We start from the raw sequence: 19,470 nt of genomic DNA, 5'->3' as shown, positions 1-19,470 counted from the left end.
ACAATGAAACTGGATAATTGAGAAGGTCGGCATGATGTCTATGCTCTTCTTCGTCTATCAGGAGGAGCAGAAGTGCTTCACATGTGACTCCAGGCTGCCGTACAACCGCTACAACAACCCAGACAGCCACCGCATCGAAAACGTCATCACGACCTTTGACCCCGACCACAAAACGAGGTGGTGGCAGTCTGAGAACGGTAGGTTGAAGAGATTATACAGATCTGATCAAAGAGTTTATTATGTTCACCACCACTACCCCGGGTTATTAATAAAGCATCTGTCTGTCTGTCTGTCTGCCCATCTCTTTCTTTCTTCTCTGTAGGAGTTCATCAAGTCAGCATCCAACTGAACCTGGAGACCCTGTTCCAGTTCAGTCATCTCGTCCTCACCTTCAAGGTAAACTACCAAACATGAAGACCATCCACACAGTGTTTCTGTTATTTTTATGATATCTTAGGTGTCACAAGGGAAAATTTCACTTCTCTGTTGCCATAATGTATTCTCTCTTTGCTTTTGAACCAAAAGTAATTAATTCCATTTTATTATCATAACAAAGCTCACGCGTCTCATCCTTACAGTAATCGCCACAGGGATCGGTGCTCAACAGAAGGACTTCAAGTTATGTAGAAATAGGGTGAAGAAAGTAAACTTGACCCAGGGATTCTGCAGTACATGGAATAATTATTTATTAGGTGCAAAACACTTGACACAGGCAGTGTCTTCATCTTTGGGTATGAGTAAAATCTCAAAACCCCATTTGGACTCATTGTTAGCATCTGGGAACTGTCATTGACAGCAAACTGTGCTTTGACACAAATACTGATGTCTTCTGTAAGAAGGGTCAACAACGCTTGTTTTGCTTGAGGAAACTGAGGTCTTTCAATGTTGACAAGACACTAATGACCATCTTTTACAAATCATTTATTCAGTCAGTATTGTGTTTTTCTATGATTTGTTGGTTCGGAAATCTAAGTGTGAAAAGTAAAAACGCTCATAGCTGGATTGTGAAGCACTGCAGCAAGGTTATAGGAGTCAGTCAGGCTGGTCTGCCCGAATTATTCAACCCACTGTGATGTGTGTTTGATTATGTCTTTTTCAACTTCTGTGTTGTTCTTTGTGTTGTCTATTGCTGTGTTGCTTTTGGCCTGCGAAACAATTGCCCTCTCATCATAATAAAGTTGATCTGAACTGAACTGAAGAGGCAACAGAGCTCGCTGTTTCAACCAACAGCTGACTCTGGAGCCAATATTGTCTGTGGGTCCAAGACCTGTATGGAAGAAAGAAATTATATATAGTTCCAAAAGACTTAAAACTTTTAACTGCTATGATTACCACACAAAAATCAGATCTGCTTGGCTGGCAGGGTGGAATAACAGTTAGAGAGAGCAGTCTGTAACTGAAAGGTCACAGGTTTGAATCCCTACAGCAGCCACCAGTTTGTGTCCATGTATCCAGTCGAAGAGTCCTTGATTGAGACACCTACCTGCTCCCTCCTTGTACGCAGCCCTGGATAAGAGTGTGAACTGAAATGTTAAAGGAAAATTATCCTGTGATGTCATTTCTTGTGCTTCTTCTTCACAGAGTTTCCGTCCGGCGGCCATGCTGGTGGAGCGGTCGAAGGACTTCGGACGGACTTGGAAGGTTTTCCGTTACTTTGCGGAGGATTGCGCGGCTCATTTCCCCTGGGCGTCCGCACAGCCTGCGGACAGCGTGGACGACGTCGTCTGCGACAGTCGATACTCCGGGTCTGAACCTTCCACTGACGGAGAGGTGCGCACACTCATACACACACACACACACACACACAACCCTGCATGCATTCAGTTCAGTTCACTAATTAATTCTTTAAATTTCTCCTTTTTTCTGTATTTCCATCCCAGGTGGTGCTGAAGGCTTTGGATCCGACCTTTGAAATAGAAAACCCGTATGCGCCCCAAATTCAAGGTTTTGTTCCGTTTGTTTCATTTACTTAGGCTTCATAAAACTTGGGGTCAAATACCTTTTGCAAATACTGTTAATATTTCTTTTTGTTGTTTTTCCCGTCATCCTTAGAGCTGATCACCATGACCAACATACGGGTGAACTTCTCCCGTCTGTTCACGCTGGGCGACACCCTGCTGGGCCGGAGGCGCAGGAACCCGCAGGAGAAGTACTACTACGCCCTGTACGACATGGTGGTGCGCGGCAGCTGCTTCTGTAACGGCCACGCCAGCCAGTGCATGCCTGTGGACGGAGGCAGGGGGGACGTCTTCACTGAGGCAGGCATGGTACGGCACCAGTTTGGTTTACTTTCTCTTTAAAGCTGCAATAAGCAACATTTTCTGACCACTAGAGGGCGACAGAAACCGCAACACATTTGTAAATAACACACAGCAAAGCCACCGCACTACCAAGGACAAACATCGCACTGCACCGTGCATAAAGGCTAACAGGCTTAAACGCACAGTATGTAATTTCTGCCTCTAGGGGTCTCTCAATCAAAACAATAACAAAAGACGTAGTTTGATGACATCGTGAAGTAGTGTGGGTTCATGGGAGTTTTTTTACGGGGACAGCTTCGGCGACAGAACGCGCAGCAAAAAGGGATGAATAATCGTGATCCGTCACAGTGAGCGATAAAAACAATAGAATGAAAAAAACAACAGAGCGGCTAGAGCGGCTAGCTAGCTAGCTGGCCGACTTCCTTCCTCACTCTCTGACGGATCATCTGGTGTTTCCCGTGTTTCCCCGGAAGTTAGGGGGTAAAGGGGATATGACGCCATGACAGGAAGTTAGGGGGTAAAGGGGATATGACGCCATGACAGGAAGTTAGGGGGTAAAGGGGATATGACGCCATGACAGGCGACCAAATGAAACGCACCGTTACCTTGAATAAAATTATGGATTTCTCTGGGTTCGAACATTGTTGGAAACATTTGGGATAATGTAAGTACACAACTCAAAAAACTATATAACATAGGTCTAGTCATTTTGAAATCTCCACATAGCACAGATTAGTTTCAGGATCGATTATAAGGTCTGATATTGCTTATTGCAGGTCAATCTCGGAACCCATCGTCTATCGGTCTGACGACGATTAGACTCTGGGGGCGACGGCCAATATTTCGGGGTTTCCGGTGTAGCCAGCGGACATCCGGGCCAAGACTTCCTCTTCCGTGCGCCGATCATTGTTTTTTTTTTATTCATTTATTAACAAACAGCATGGTAAACAAATAAATAAACAAACATGTAAAGCCAGGGGATCAGAACACTGTCAGAAATCATAAATCAGTTTACAAAAATGTTATACAGGGTACATAAATGTATAGTTTTAATAGCTTTCCTGCGCCGATCATTGTTTACAGTCCCGATTAGCAACTTGAGACGCGAGAATGGAGTCGGAGTTGAGTACAATACACAAACATCAATACTTTTTGTAGGTGTTTTAGGTCTGGACGACATTTCGGCTAATCTCTATAAACAGATATCTGCATATGAGACGTCGTCTCTCAACTCCAACTCCATTCTCGCATCTGATCGGTCCATTGAGCGCTGGGGGGGACTAACGATTAAACAATCATGGCCACGGGCGGGACTAACGCCGTTGTCAAGCTGTTGTCAAGCTGTGCGCCGGAACCAAGGAGGAGTAATAACAACAATGGCGACCGCTATAGACAAGATAGACGCTGCTATCCAGGCTGTTCTAAATCAATTAAAAGTACCAATTACTTTGAAATCCGAACAGCGCTCTGCTTTGAAGGCATTTATTCAAAGGGGAGATGTTTTTTTTCGCATCAGTGTCGACTTAAAATGACGTTAAATTCAGGCGCATATGTTGGTCTCTAGTGATTGGTTAGGGAAAATCGAACCCCCCTCCCCCACGGAAATCGGTTAGAGTGGAGGCAATGTCAGACTGAGGATGGAAATGGAGTGGAACGAGTTGATAATTCTGTCTGATATCAGGCAATCTGCCTCAGGGAATTAAAACTAAAACAACACAAAACTTTTTTCCAAATCATCTGTGTTTAGTGGGGATATATTTGCCCGTGGTCAATTTTAGCTCAAGGCCTTTCATGTGAAAAGGTTTGGGCACCTTGACTGTATAATATAAAACACAAGTGCGCTCTTGTTGAGAGAATGAATGTGAAGTCTAGCTTTAATACCAGATAAAGTTTCTGAAATTAAATTCATGATGCATCTATTCTCTGTTCGGATCCCTATCATCCGAGGTAACAGCTATTCAAAGGAAATTTGCTGAAAACCTATTGAATTATTGAAGATTTTTGCGGCATGTCAAGCCAACAATAGGTAGACACTGTGTTTTTTTTCTCCTTCAGGTCCACGGTCGCTGCGTGTGCCAACACAACACAGTGGGTGACAACTGTGAGAGATGCCAGGACTTTCACAATGACGCCCCCTGGAGGCCGGGTGGAGAACATGGACCAAACATCTGCAGGAGTAGGCAGTCTCCTTTTCACTCTTTCCCACAGTGTATCATAGTGTGTCCAGCAGCAGTACAATAAGCTTACATTTTTTCTATTCCACTGACGTTACAAGCAACAAATATTAAGGAGGTCAAGGGTCAGAGGCAATATGACATGTATGATAGGCTAGAGAAGTGCTGGGAAAGAGCAAGAGCTGGGTAGAAAAGGTAAAAAGTTTTTTATCCTCTAAAATGCTACTATTTTGTTAGTAAAGGGCTCAACCTAACTAATAACACACTTTTCAATATGTAATTACAGCGCTTTAATTTTTAACTCTTGATGTCACTGATTTATACGGAAGAGGATTAGGGCCACATGTGAAACATTTATTTGAGTTCTGACTTTAAAGTCAGAATTCTGAGATTAAAGTCAGAATTCTGACTTTAAACTCAGAATTCTTTTTCACCTGACTTTTTTTTTTTTCTTTTTTTTTCACCTGACAAAACTTTTTTTTTTTTTCACCTGAAAAAACTTTTTTTTTTTTTTCACCTGACAAAACTTTTTTTTTTTTTTTTTTCACCTGACAACTTTTTTTTTTTGGTGGCCCTAATCCTCTTCCGTAGATTTATACCATTGTATCATTTATATACTAATTTCATTTACTTAATTATTATTTGTTTGTTTTCATTTTGATTTATCAGAGAATGTGTCACATTTTTCAGGTGATGATATCTAGTTTTGGAATGAAAAGTAACTAAACCCTAGACTTCTGCTATTGGCTGATCTTTGGTACCAGGTGATGTCACCACCTGTTGTACCTGCTGTAAAGGTGACAGCCAATAGCAGATGGCAATTGCAATAGCACACTTTTAACCATTAGATGGCAGCAAACCCACAAAAGTCTGGGGTTTAGTTACTCTTTAAATGCACAACATAAGAGTTATAACGCTGTTTGTCCCTCCTGTCAGGGTGTAACTGTCATGGCCACTCTGAGTTGTGTCACTTCGACCCCTCGCGGTTCGAGGCCACCGGCAGGGTGAGCGGCGGAGTGTGTGACGACTGTCGAAACGAGCGGGTCGGGCCTCAGTGTGAGCAGTGCAGGCCGTACCTCTACCAGGATCCACAGAGAGCGCTGGACGACCCGCAAGGCTGCATCCGTACGTTTCTACACACCGAGCTTCTCAATATATATAGTTAGTCTCTTACATCCCTGTAGTACTTGGACCCACAGACAATATTGTCTCCAGTCAGCTGCTGGTTGAAACGGCGAGCTCTGTTGCCTCTTGCTGCTAACATTGAGTCCAAATGGAGTTTGTAAAAATATCTTGTTTTATTCCAATCCAAAATATTCCAGTTTTTAGATCAAAAACAGCACCCAACTTTTTTTTTACTCTAGGTCATCTTCAGGAGTGTGCTTTAGAGGAAAAATTGTTAGAATTTGCAGTGTTTCCTTGCTTTCTCTTGGTCAGTTTAGGTTCCGTTTCACACGTTGATGTAAATCTCTCTGAAGCATTTCCGTTCCCTCTCCTCCAGCCTGTGACTGCGACCCAGCAGGCTCCCAGGGAAACGGCCTGTGTGACCCAGTGTCGGGTCACTGTGTCTGCAAGGATAACGTGGAGGGGCAGCGTTGTGATCAGTGTAAATACGGCTTCTTTGGCCTCAGACAGGAGGATCCCGCTGGCTGTCAGAGTAAGGATCAAAGATCACTTCACACAGTCACTACAATATGATCAGTATCAGGAATTCTTTGTCTGCCAAATACAATAAATGTGCAAGAATTTGTCTTTGGGGTGTTGGTGCAGATACAACACTAAAACAATGCATACTGACACATCTAAAGGACGACAGGGTCTCATATACACTGCAAGGGGGACAGACATCCAATATCTGTCAGCAATATTACTCTGAGCGCTATCCATTCAGCCAGAGGTGTGACCAAGTCAACTCTTCTCGAGTCCCAAGTCAGTCTTGAGGAACAAGTCTCAAGTCAAGTCTCAAGTCTAAATGAAGAACACCTAGTCAAATCAGAACAAATCAAGAGTCCAGTATCAATTTAAAATCTTAAAGAAAACAAAACATCTAGGAGTTGTCAATGCAATATAATTTTAATAGGATAAAAGATTGGAGGGGTTTAACTCGGAATTTCAGATTCTGTCAGTTTAACTGTCGTAGAAAATTTGAATAAATTATATTTCAATTACATTTGCCTAGTTCATGCGGGCATTTACACATTCTTTTTCACCCGGGTCTGTAGTGGTGTTTACTTTATTATCCTAGACCTTTCACTGTTTCTCTGAGGATTATTAAATCTCCAGGTCTCATCCAGTTGTCAGGCTTTCAGAGAACCCAGTTTGCGTTCTTTGCGTTCTCATCTCTCTGGTTCTCCCTCTGTATCTGCTGCAGTGTGTAGATGTAACCTGCTGGGCAGCGTCCAGTTTCCCCATGCATGTGACCAGCAGACAGGACAGTGTGTGTGTGACCGTCTGGCCACCGGACCGTTCTGCGACCAGTGTCTGGTAGGTATCAGCAGGATTAAAGATACATTCAGCAGTTCATTTCTCCATGAAAAAAAAAAAAGTTTTGGGGGGCATTTCTGCATTTATTTGACAGTTCAAAGTAGAGATAGACAGGAAAGAGTGGGAGAGAGAGGGGGATGACATGCAACAAAGTTCCTGGGCCAAATTTGAATCGTGGTTACATGATATGATATGACGCCCAGTGAAATAAATTTGGAGTTTATTTACTTATTTACTTGAAAACTTTGCCTTGCAGATGGAAAGTACGTTTATTGGAACTTTCTTAATCTAAAATAACTCAAAATATAGATGTTTTTGACTCCAGTATTTAGTGCTTTTTCAGTCCTTTGGTGTAATTGGCAGCAGGTTCCTAGGTTCCAATTAGCAGAGACTTCATGAGAAAAGGCAAAGAATCTGCACAGTACACACTACTCAAAAAGGCTAACAAAGGGGGCAGAAAAAGTCTTTGAGTCTGATTTTAAGTATTGTGCAGATTCCTTGCCTATTCTCATGAAATGTATACCTCCAAAATAAATTTTGGCTGTCACAAAATGTTAGACCACATATCAGCAGCTCAGATAGTAAATGTAAGAGTGACAAATGTCTCAGTCCGGTGGTTTTCAGTCCTCTGGACCCAAATTGAATTGAATTCACCTTGCATTCCAGGTGTAAAATAATAATAATAATAATTAATCCAATAAATCAGAATGCAAGCAAAGCCAGTAGTGGAGCAACAGTGTTTCACCAGTGTGTGGAGTACAGCAATTACTGACATCAATTCAGTAAAGTGCACTTCATTCTTTTCTATTAACTTTTTCAGTCATCATAGTGTTTTAGAGCCTATAAGAAAACTAACAAATATACTTTTTTTTTTATTCCAAAGTGTAATATTTTCATGAACTGTTTCTCCTGTATCCTCTGTCCCCAGCCAGGTTACTGGGGTCTGGGCAACACTGTGTACAGATGTGCACCTTGTGACTGTGACATTGGAGGAGCACACAGCACAGCGTACGTTAACTCTGACACTCTCTTTGTCCGCTTGTGAGAAGTCAAAGCTCTGCAAGTAGCATGTCAAAACATCTATGTTTATATCCAGGTGGTCCTGCAGCATGGCACTAACACTACAGTATGTTAAATCACTGCTGGAGCTGCCCATGCTAAAAATGTATGCACTCCTGTTGCTGTAAGACATAAAAACATCTGACAAATGGAATATGGAAGAAATGATGATCACTCCTAAATCTGCAAGATATTATTATTTTCTTTTAATATTGCCAAGTGTTTTTATAAATTGTCTCCATCTCTGTCCCTCAGCCTCACTGTGGTGTTTCTGCACTGCACTTCCCACAGATCACCTGTCAATCAAACAGTGTGGGCGGAGCTTGGATTTTCTTTCTCTTTTCTCTGTCTGTTCAGCCATGGTGGCTATCGCTGCTCATGCTAACTACCCAGTTCTTCTTCTTCTGTTTATTCCAAACAAACCAGAAACGTTAAATGCATCACTTCCTGTGCGACAGAGGATCTTTCCCCAGGAAAGAGTTACCAGACACCGGCTGTTTAGAACAGACAGTGGAGAAGCTTTATGAACTGGATATAGGCTGACTCACTAATGTGTTATATCAGTGGGTGATAGAGAGTAGCAAAACAGTAATGTATTTATATGAAAATGTGACAGATAACTACTGTAAGTCACTGTGGGTGTCGTGTGTTTCCCCAGCTGCTCTCCAGAGGACGGACAGTGTCAGTGTTTGCCCAACATGGCGGGCCGGCGGTGTGCTGACCCCGCCCCCGGACACTTTTTACTCCCCCTGGACTACTTCCTGTATGAGGCAGAGTCCGCTGCTCCGCTGGACGGCGGGAGCTCTTCTTCTCTGGTGTGTGCTAAGCATGAACTCTGACCTCTAGAACCCATCTAATGGTCAGAGAAGTTAATTTGTTAGTGATACACTTGGTACTGCAGGAGGATTTCTGTATTAGTATGAGTATTAGTATTGACACACTGGAGAATGTTATTACTATGATCAGGGACCAGCTGCATAAAGATAGACCCAGTCTTAGACTTAAATGTTACCTTAAGTCAAACTTGCTATAGACATTTATATTTACCTGTTCCTACACCTTCTTGATTGTTGTAGATCTAATGTGTTGTTTCTGTTGTTTTCTCTAAAGACTCTCTCTTCTTCAGGTTCTTTTCAAAAACCAAAGATTTGCCATCTTTTATGAAATAGCTTCAGTATTTAAACGTCCCACTCTGACAGTTAGGCCGACTCGTTGCCATAACAACAAAATTCTTAACTCAAGATTAGCCAGGGGGAGGGTGGCTAACATTCCTACCTCAAAATAAGTCAGTCGTAATATTTAAGTAACAGACAGACAGTCTTAATTAGCCTAGTCCAGCCTGAGAATGTAAGACCAGGTTTAGACTAGTCTTACACTAGCTTTATGCAACTTTGCACAGGAGTTACTTCAATTCAAATTAATTCCTGGTCCTTTCCATTAATTTCATATAAGGTTGAGTACATTTTTATTTATTGTTGAAGTCTTTGACAGTAACTGTGGCTGTGTGTTTGTCTGTTTCAACTCCCAGCTGAACCCTACAGGTCTGCCCAAGTGTGAGAAGTACTTCAGAGAGCAGGGCTACGACTTCAAGTACAGCAACGGCCGCCTCGTGTTGGTCCGACGGACTCGAAGACAAACCCGCAAGAGGAGACAGGGCAAGGTAGGACGTCCTCAGTCCGTCCTTCATCTTCTGGGTGCCCGGTGGCTCCAGCGGTGGAGCGTGATCCGTTAAGGCGAAGTCCTAATCCTCCTCCTCCCTCCTCTCTCTGCCTTCATTTTCCTGTCAATCTCTCCTGACCTATCAATAAAGGTAAAAAGCCACAAAAAATCATTAATCTTCAGTTTATACAGCTTACAGAATGCTCTCCATTTATTATTTATTGTGTTTTATCATATAGTTAAACACATTATTGTAACAAATGAGTCTTATAATTGAGATATTTGAATATAATTGAGTTATACTGAGTCAATGTGGCTTAGTGGTTCAGCACTGTTGCCTCACAGCAAGGACGTGGGTTTGATTCGCGGTCCTTCCTGTGTGCAGGTTGCATGTTCTCCCTGTCTTCTCCTGCTTTCCTCCACTCACCACCTGTCCCAGCATGCATTGGGTGGAAGGCAGGGAGACAGTACACTGGCCCTCGGGGACCAGAGTGTGAGCCCTCCGTAGGTCTGACAGGGAGTGTCAGTCTGTCAGTCTGTGTTCGCCCTGTGACAGACTGGAGACCGGGCCGGTGTCTCCATGCCTTCCTCTCAATGCATGCTGGGATAGGCTCCAGCCCCCCCCCCACCGTGAATAGGAGTAAGCGTGTAAAGAAGATAGATAGATAGATAGATAGATAGATAGATAGATAGATAGATAGATAGATAGAAAACTTTATTGATCCCAGAAGGGAATGAGTTGACATAGTAGCCAAGACACACAGATGACAAAATACATTAAAACACAACAGATAAGAACACAAGAGGCTATGACGGCTAAAAAGCAAGTGACTAAATTAATAAATAAAGATATAAATACTTGACAAGTTAAAAATAATAAAAGTTAGTCCACAGACAGTTTAATGTCACCAGGCCTGGCAAAGCAGATGAACTGTAGAGTCTGATGGCACCTGGCAGGAATGATCTCCTGTGTCGCTCCTTTACACACCGGGGTTGAATTAGTCAACTAAAGCTTTAACATTAGTTACTAAAGCTGCTCTTTTGCCTGGCTGTCATGTCATGGAGGGGGTGGGAGGTGTTGTCCATAATCGCCAGCAGTTTTGCCAGCAGTCTTTCCTCCACCACCTCCTCCAGTGTGACCAGCTTGGATCTGATAACCTTCCCAGCCTTTTTTTTATCAGTTTATTCAGTCTGTTGGCGTCCTTTGCTTTGATGCCACCGCCAAAACAAACGAATGCAGAGCTGAGCCGTGGCAACAGTCACGCCATGGTTTAGGGCCACATAACGGAATCATTATTATTAATTTGGTTGGAGTGTTTTTGGGCCAGGAACACAATCTTGTTGAAATGGTTGTGTTTTTGCCCTAAACTTCACATCTGGCTGGGAACCACAGGAATCACGGCCGGTGAGTTTTGGATGAAACATTTTGTCTCCTGTTCTCCATGCAGACGATTCCTCTGGACCCGGGCTCGGCGCTGCAGATCGTCCCCCGGCGGCGGACGGCGGATCAGCCAGTCACCTGGACCGGCCCGGGGTTCGTCCGGGCGCTGGACGGGGCGGGGCTCAGGTTCACTGTTGACAACCTGCCCTCCTCCCTGGACTACCAGCTGGTCATCCGCTACGAGCCCGAGGTACGGACCGCCAGCACACTGAAACACCAGCATGTGGAATACATTATTTTACTTGCTGAGAGATAGTGGGTAACCTAAGTCCTCACACTTACAGACTGGACCATCTATATTTTAGAGATATTGAATGATTTCCAAACAGATACTTTATGGTGTTTTGGAATAACACTCTTGACTTGCACTCACACAAGCTAAATGACACTTTTACAGGCTCTTTCTTCTGTCTTTACAGTATATCAAATACACTTTAATAGACTCTATTCTCTATATTTTAGATGAAGGACTTTAGGTACTGATTTTTTGGTAACACTTTACAATAAGGGTCACTAAGTTAAGGGTTAGTTAATGATTAATAAGGGTTAGTTAATGCTTAATGAGCATTAACTAACCCTTAATTAACAGTTAAGTAATGTGTAATTTACTAATGGTGTTCATGTTAACTAAGGTATTAATTTATACATTATTTAATAGTTTATAAAGATGACTATTAAATAATGTATAAATACCTTAGTTAACATGAACACCATTAGTAAATGATTACCAGACACATTAGTTAACTGTTAATTAAGGGTTAGTTAATGCTTATTAAGCATTAACTAACCCTTAACTTAGTGACCCTTATTGTAAAGTGTTACCGATTTATACCAATTTGGAATAGAGCTCTTCATATGTGTACAGTCATTATTTGCCATTGGTAACAAGTTCACACATGTCTCTCCATACTACACGTGTACACACTACATACATACACATATTGCAATGTACTACAACAAACCAGAGTAAAAAGCGTGTGTGTGAGCCTGATGTGTTCAGCTGTTGCTTTGCAGTCTCCAGACGGCTGGCTGGCCTCGGTCAGCATCGTCCCTCTGTCTCCTGGTGACGGACACTGCTCCAGAGATCCAACAGGAACCAGAACTCTGAACCTGCCTGGGAACGCCAGGTGAGACGCTGTAACACACAACACTGTCTCTGCTCACCTGCACACAGTCCTCCTGATGAAGGTCTTAGTCCTCCAGCCAGAAGTTCAGATCCTGATCAAGATTTTAAGCTGTTGATATGCTTCTTCATCTTCATCATAAACATCCCGGTTTACAGTGCCTGACTTTATAAATCAATACCATAGTAACACTTTACATTAAGTGTTCATTAACTAATGTTAACTAATGCATTTACTAACATGAAATTAAACATGAATAACAACATTAACAAAGATTAGTTAATGTTAAATGCGCATGAACAACTGCATTAATTAATGTTGTTATACATGTTTGTTAATACTGTTAACTAATTGGTTTACTAACATGAATTAAGCCTGAACAGTGACATCAACAAAGATGAGTTCATATTAAATGCACAATCATTCACCAACCATCAAACAGAATACTTAAAAATCCTGAACAACATTGTAATATTAGTGCAGGTTTTATGTTTTAATTCTATATGATGAATTCCTGACTACCGCTTGGACTACTTGGCTTTCATTTTATCTCTCACTATACATGGAGTTGTTAGATCAGATTACTGCCGACAAAGCCATCAATCATGTGGAAGTTCCATATGTTTTTATGTAATGACACTTGGGCCCATCTGGTTTACTACTAATATATGTTTGTTCCCAGGAGCGCCATATTGGACGAGCCGGTGTGTCTGAATGCGGGGGGGCGGTACTTTGTGGACATCATCTTCAAGAAACAGCCCAACTCTGATCCCAGATCCAGCTCACACATCCTCGTCGACTCTGTAAGACGTTCTATGTACTTGAAAAATAATATTGGTTTTGATTTTATATATTGCTCTATAGCGAGTTGCCTGGGCTGAAAAATGACTGTCAGTCGCTGTCTGTTGTCCAGATGGGTCTGATTCCCCGGATCGAGGCGGTGCAGGACTTCTGTTCCCAGAGCGACCTGGACTCGTTCCGCCGGTTCCGCTGCATGGGACTGGCTGCCGAGCTGGGCCAGCAGGAGGAGCTGCCTGAGGTGTGTGAGGGCCTCATCGGCAGCATGTCCGCCCGCATCAACAACGGAGCTGTGGGTGAGTGACGGTCCAGCCAAGTCTAGTCATGCTTATTGGAAGTCTAGTCATATTTATTAGAAGTCTAGTCATGTTTATTAGAAGTCTAGTCATGTATATTGGAAGTCTAGTCATGTTTATTGGAAGTCTAGTCATGTTTATTGGAAGTCTAGTCATATTTATTAGAAGTCTAGTCATGTTTATTGGAAGTCTAGTCATGTATATTGGAACTCTAGTCATATTTATTAGAAGTCTAGTCATGTTTATTAGAAGTCTAGTCATGTTTATTGGAAGTCTAGTCATGTATATTGGAAGTCTAGTCATGTTTATTGGAAGTCTAGTCATGTTTATTGGAAGTCTAGTCATATTTATTAGAAGTCTAGTCATGTTTATTAGAAGTCTAGTCATGTTTATTGGAAGTCTAGTCATGTATATTGGAAGTCTAGTCATGTTTATTGGAAGTCTAGTCATGTTTATTGGAAGTCTAGTCATATTTATTAGAAGTCTAGTCATGTTTATTGGAAGTCTAGTCATATTTATTAGAAGTCTAGTCATGTTTATTAGAAGTCTAGTCATGTTTATTGGAAGTCTAGTCATGTATATTGGAAGTCTAGTCATGTTTATTGGAAGTCTAGTCATATTTATTAGAAGTCTAGTCATGTTTATTGGAAGTCTAGTCATGTATATTGGAAGTCTAGTCATATTTATTGGAAGTCTAGTCATATTTATTAGAAGTCTAGTCATATTGTAAGTCTAGTCATATTTATTGGAAGTCTAGTCATGCTTCTTGGAAGTCTAGTCATATTTATTGGAAGTCTAGTCATGTTTATTGGAAGTCTAGTCATATTTATTGGAAGTCTAGTCATGTTTATTAGAGGTCTAGTCATGTATATTGGAAGTCTAGTCATGTTTATTGGAAGTCTAGTCATGTTTATTGGAAGTCTAGTCATATTTATTAGAAGTCTAGTCATGTTTATTGGAAGTCTAGTCATATTTATTAGAAGTCTAGTCATGTTTATTAGAAGTCTAGTCATGTTTATTGGAAGTCTAGTCATATTTATTAGAAGTCTAGTCATGTTTATTAGAAGTCTAGTCATGTATATTGGAAGTCTAGTCATGTTTATTGGAAGTCTAGTCATGTTTATTGGAAGTCTAGTCATATTTATTAGAAGTCTAGTCATGTTTATTAGAAGTCTAGTCATGTTTATTGGAAGTCTAGTCATGTATATTGGAAGTCTAGTCATGTTTATTGGAAGTCTAGTCATGTTTATTGGAAGTCTAGTCATATTTATTAGAAGTCTAGTCATGTTTATTGGAAGTCTAGTCATGTATATTGGAAGTCTAGTCATATTTATTGGAAGTCTAGTCATATTTATTAGAAGTCTAGTCATATTGTAAGTCTAGTCATATTTATTGGAAGTCTAGTCATGCTTCTTGGAAGTCTAGTCATATTTATTGGAAGTCTAGTCATGTTTATTGGAAGTCTAGTCATATTTATTGGAAGTCTAGTCATGTTTATTAGAGGTCTAGTCATGTTTATTGGAAGTCTAGTAATATTTATTGGAAGTCTAGTCATGTTTATTGGAAGTCTAGTCATGTTTACTGGAAGTCTAGTCATATTTATTGGAAGTCTAGTCATGTTTATTGGAAGTCTAGTCATGTTTATTGGAAGTCTAGTCATGTTTATTGTAAGTCTAGTCATATTTATTGGAAGTCTAGTCATGTTTATTGGACGTCTAGTCATATTTATTAGAAGTCTAGTCATGTTTATTGGACGTCTAGTCATATTTATTAGAAGTCTAGTCATGTTTATTAGAAGTCTAGTCATGTTTATTGGAAGTCTAGTCATGTATATTGGAAGTCTAGTCATGTTTATTGGAAGTCTAGTCATGTTTATTGGAAGTCTAGTCATATTTATTGGAAGTCTAGTCATGTTTATTGGAAGTCTAGTCATGTTTATTGGAAGTCTAGTCATGCTTATTGGAAGTCTAGTCATATTTATTGGAAGTCTAGTCATATTTATTGGAAGTCGAGTCATGTTTATTGGAAGTCTAGTCATATTTATTGGAAGTCGAGTCATGTTTATTGGAAGTCTAGTCATATTTATTGGAAGTCGAGTCATGTTTATTGGAAGTCTAGTCATATTTATTGGAAGTCGAGTCATGTTTATTGGAAGTCTAATCATATTTATTGGAAGTCCAGTCATATTTATTGGAAGTCGAGTCATGTTTATTGGAAGTCGAGTCATGTTTATTGGTTTGCAGGAAGTCACCCACTTTATTTTTAGCAGAACTGTAGATGTTACACAAAGATTTGTGCAGCTGTATAGTGTGTATGTGTGCATATGTGTGTGTGTCTCTGTTTTCCTCCTGAAAACACAGACACACACAGGAGGTGAGATGTTTTTAGAAGCCCTTTTATGTATTTTCACTTGCACTACTTGGTATTGTTTTCTGTTTTGTGTTTATCACTCCATTCTGCATGAAAGTGAATCTAAAGTAAGCGGTGTGTCTCAGCCTGCAGGTGTAATGTGCAGGGCTCCTTGGGACCGTCCTGCAGCAAACTGGGCGGGCTTTGTGAGTGTAAGGCCAACGTGATTGGCCGTTGCTGTGATACCTGCGCACCGGTGACCTTTGGCTTCGGACCAGAAGGCTGCAAACGTACGTAACTGTTACTAACAAAGTCATCGACACATACTGTGATCTCCAACAGATAGTTGGAGATCACACCACCTTATTTCTCATAGCCACAATAGATGCCACAGCAGGGTTTTCAACACGCTTTCATGAATGAATAGAGATGAAGGCCATTTACCGTGTTTAGTGGTTGGTTGTAGTGTTGGTCCAGGGAGTATGTAGTGTAGGGAGTGTTGTTTAAAAGGCATGATGATTTAAACTTATAAAAATAAGACCATAATACTATAACAAGAAGTGGTTGAAAAGTGTGTGCTGGCGTCTTCCTAATAAACTGAAAAACTGCGGCTACCTGCGACACCATATTAATTACCCACAGGTCCCTATAACCTTTACAGGTAAAGCCTTTTTAAAATAAAAGCATCTTCTTATTGTTAACCATTACATAAATCAAATTTCTTCAATTTTCTACCCATCTATAAATGATATAAATGAACTAAGACAAACAAAACCACAGGCAAAACTAAACTTCCCAATATTATATTAAGTCATACCACCACCTGCTAAATGAACCAACCAGAGCTATCAAGAATCCTCTGTGACTGAACATTCTTCCAGTTTTACTGAGTACAGTGGCGCCACCTAGAGGACACTCTGCAACATTAGTGAAGCTGAGTGGTTTTCAGGGTTATACTGTAGTTATTAAAGGGTAAATGTGTAATATGTCTGCTTCACTGAAGCATAATATGACTAGTAAATATCAGCAGAGGTTCCTGAATGATAGAGAGTGAAACAAAGTGAACAGCTGAAATGTCTGCATTCAAAAACACAGGAGCGGGCCGAGGCTGAATGCCCTCCTACCAAGGCCCCTTCAAAAATCTGGCAATTTGTTTTTGCCCACAGTATAAGCAAAAAACACAAATCGTAAAATATAATTTGAGACATTATTACTAATTGATAGAATGTTCTAGTAAATTCAGCATGTATGTAATCCTCCAAACAGCTCAAATTTTAACGGACCGGCCCATTTATGTAACAGGGAAGTGGAGTTACTTCACACACAAAATAGCGACTCCTTACCTTCCATACGTTCCAAAAATCCACAGACAGCAGGAATCGTGGTGATGTCAGGATCCTGATCACAGCAAGCATCCTTCGAACAAAAAAATTGTCCAACTGGGTAGAACATGACAGAAGGTTGATTGTTGTTGATTGTGAAACAGTCCAACCTGCCCACCATGCTGATGAGATGAGAGGCAGAGTGTTGTCATGACAACGCTGAACGACAGAGGCCTGCATTGGACCGGAAATTACCTATAGACCTTTTAAAATGATAAAACCCAAAAAGATGATTGCAGACAAAGACACAACTGAACTGAATGTAAGAAACGAAATGACTTCCAAACTAAAAAGGAAACGATGTAACAACAAAAAAAGCATAGATGACCGCTACACCCTTTCCTTTTCCGCTCTTTCCATTCAGCGTGTGACTGCGACCCCCGCGGCTCGGTGTCGGAGCTGTGCGACCAGGTCAGAGGTCAGTGTCCGTGCCGTGCGGAGGTGGCGGGCCGCCGCTGCGACCGCTGCCAGCCGGGTTACTGGGGCTTCCCGCTGTGTCGGCCCTGCGAGTGCCACGGCCTGGCAGAGCTGTGCAGCGAGGAGACCGGAGCCTGCCTGAACTGCAGGGGGCATTCCACCGGAGACCACTGTGACAGGTGCTGACCAGAGGAGGGACTCGACTCACATGACTTGGATTCGAGTCACATGACTTGGATTCGACTCACATGACTTGGATTCGAGTCACATGACTTGGACTCGAGTCACAGTTTTGGTTGCTTGAGGCTTGACTTGATGCATGAAGAGAAGACTTGAGACTTGACTTGACTTGGGTTCTGGTGACTTTGACTTGTACTCTGATGACTTGAAAAGGTTTCTAAAGTGTTTAAATTCTGTTTTCTTGTTCCAGCAGACGACTGAATTTAAATTCTGTTTTCTGAATTTGTATGGAATGATTGAATTTATTGAAGTTGAAACTCATGATGCTCTTACCAAGGTTTTATCCTATTAAAACCATATTGCATGGAGTAGTCCTAGATATTTAGTTTTCTTTAAGATATTAAATTGATACTGGATTTCTTGATCTCTTGATTTGTTCTGACTTGACTTGCTGTTCTACATTTAGACTTGAGACTTGCTCCTCAAGACTTGAGACTGATTTGGGTGTCAGTATGTACTGTGAAACTCTTCAAGTTATATTCACCAAGACAGAGTCCTGTACATGTATTGATTCTTACAAGTCTGTGTTGCTGACTCAGGTGTGTGCAGGGTTTTTACGGTGACCCGGTTTCCAGAGAGCCTTGTGAGCCTTGCCTGTGTCCAGATGTTCAGACCAGCAGACGATTCTTCGCCAGTTCCTGCAACAAGGACCCAGAATCCCGCAGTCTGACCTGCAACTGCTTGAATGGACATACAGGTAGGCGGTGGTGGAAGAAGTACTCAGATCTTTGACTTAAGTAAAAGTAGCAATACCACAGTGTAAAAATACTTTGTTACAAGTAAAAGTCCTGCATTCAAAATATTACTTAAGTCAAAATAGAAAAGTATTAGCATCAAAATATACTTAAAGTAGCAAAAGTAAAAGTAGTCATTATGCAGAATGGCCTATTTCAGAATCATATATATCATGTTATTGGACTATAATTATTGATGCATTAATGTGTTCATCACTTTAATGTTGCAGCTGGTAAAGGTGGAGCTAATTTTAATTACTTTATATACTGCTGGGTAGCTTAACCTATAAAAATATATCATAATTTATTAGTTGATTTATAATTTGTATTAATAATCAAAATCTGCAAAGTAACTAGTAACTAAAGCTGTCAAATAAATGTAGTGGAGTAAAAAGTACAATATTTCCCTCTGAAATGTAGTGGAGTAGAAGTATAAAGTAGCATGAAATGGAAATACTCAAGTAAAGTACAAGTACCTCTAAATTGTACTTAAGTACAGTACTTGAGTAAATGCACTTAGTTACATTCCACCACTGCAGGTAGGCAGTAAATGTAATTAGTTACTTCCAAACTTGATTCTTGTAACAGGCTTTGTGGCACTTGGGGATTATCTGTGGTAATGTCATAAATGGTCAATAAAGTAATAAGTTATTACATTATGGGCAAAAATGCTATTATGTTACAGGCTCAAGAGACAAATTCTCACAGCTGAAGTGATTGTGTCTGTGACTCTCTCAGGCCCCCGCTGTGACAGGTGCGCCCCTGGTTTCTATGGCGACCTGACGTTGCCGGGAGCCCGCTGCGAGGAGTGTCCCTGCAACAACAACATCGACCCAGACGACCGGGCGGCCTGCGACGGCGTGACGGGACAGTGTCTCCGCTGCCTCCACAACACCCAGGGACCCCGCTGCCAGAGCTGCAAGCCGGGTTACTATGGCGACGCTCTGGCTCAGGACTGCAAAGGTAACGATGGCGATATTAAGGCTGGGAGGGTCGGACCGCTATCTGCTTCCCTCCAGCTTAGTTAATACTGACACACTACAGCCGCCCAT

The 19,470-nt window shown here is 41.4% G+C and overlaps 1 protein-coding gene across 1 annotated transcript in view; it reads left to right on the top strand.

Annotated features, from left to right (window-relative positions):
* The window catches only part of lamb4 (laminin, beta 4), a 41,034-nt gene that overhangs the window by 9,761 nt on the left and 11,803 nt on the right, over window positions 1–19,470 (top strand). The window contains exons 4-23 of the mRNA XM_071542164.1: window positions 62–197; window positions 323–396; window positions 1,582–1,770; window positions 1,881–1,944; window positions 2,053–2,267; window positions 4,317–4,437; window positions 5,372–5,560; window positions 5,937–6,092; window positions 6,807–6,919; window positions 7,848–7,927; window positions 8,637–8,793; window positions 9,507–9,638; window positions 11,086–11,268; window positions 12,093–12,205; window positions 12,885–13,005; window positions 13,116–13,296; window positions 15,792–15,935; window positions 17,392–17,623; window positions 18,224–18,381; window positions 19,157–19,381. Coding sequence (XP_071398265.1) covers window positions 62–197; window positions 323–396; window positions 1,582–1,770; window positions 1,881–1,944; window positions 2,053–2,267; window positions 4,317–4,437; window positions 5,372–5,560; window positions 5,937–6,092; window positions 6,807–6,919; window positions 7,848–7,927; window positions 8,637–8,793; window positions 9,507–9,638; window positions 11,086–11,268; window positions 12,093–12,205; window positions 12,885–13,005; window positions 13,116–13,296; window positions 15,792–15,935; window positions 17,392–17,623; window positions 18,224–18,381; window positions 19,157–19,381 — 2,983 coding nt within the window. The remainder of the gene's footprint in view (window positions 1–61; window positions 198–322; window positions 397–1,581; window positions 1,771–1,880; window positions 1,945–2,052; window positions 2,268–4,316; window positions 4,438–5,371; window positions 5,561–5,936; window positions 6,093–6,806; window positions 6,920–7,847; window positions 7,928–8,636; window positions 8,794–9,506; window positions 9,639–11,085; window positions 11,269–12,092; window positions 12,206–12,884; window positions 13,006–13,115; window positions 13,297–15,791; window positions 15,936–17,391; window positions 17,624–18,223; window positions 18,382–19,156; window positions 19,382–19,470) is intronic.

This window comes from Centroberyx affinis, unplaced genomic scaffold, assembly GCF_046629955.1.
Source record: "Centroberyx affinis isolate AG114_WGS23_722 - 3 ecotype Tasmania unplaced genomic scaffold, CSIRO-AGI_Caff_v1 ptg004027l_1, whole genome shotgun sequence".
In the NCBI taxonomy this organism is placed as follows: Eukaryota; Metazoa; Chordata; class Actinopteri; order Beryciformes; family Berycidae; genus Centroberyx; species Centroberyx affinis.
This window is presented reverse-complemented; position numbering and strand designations above follow the sequence as displayed.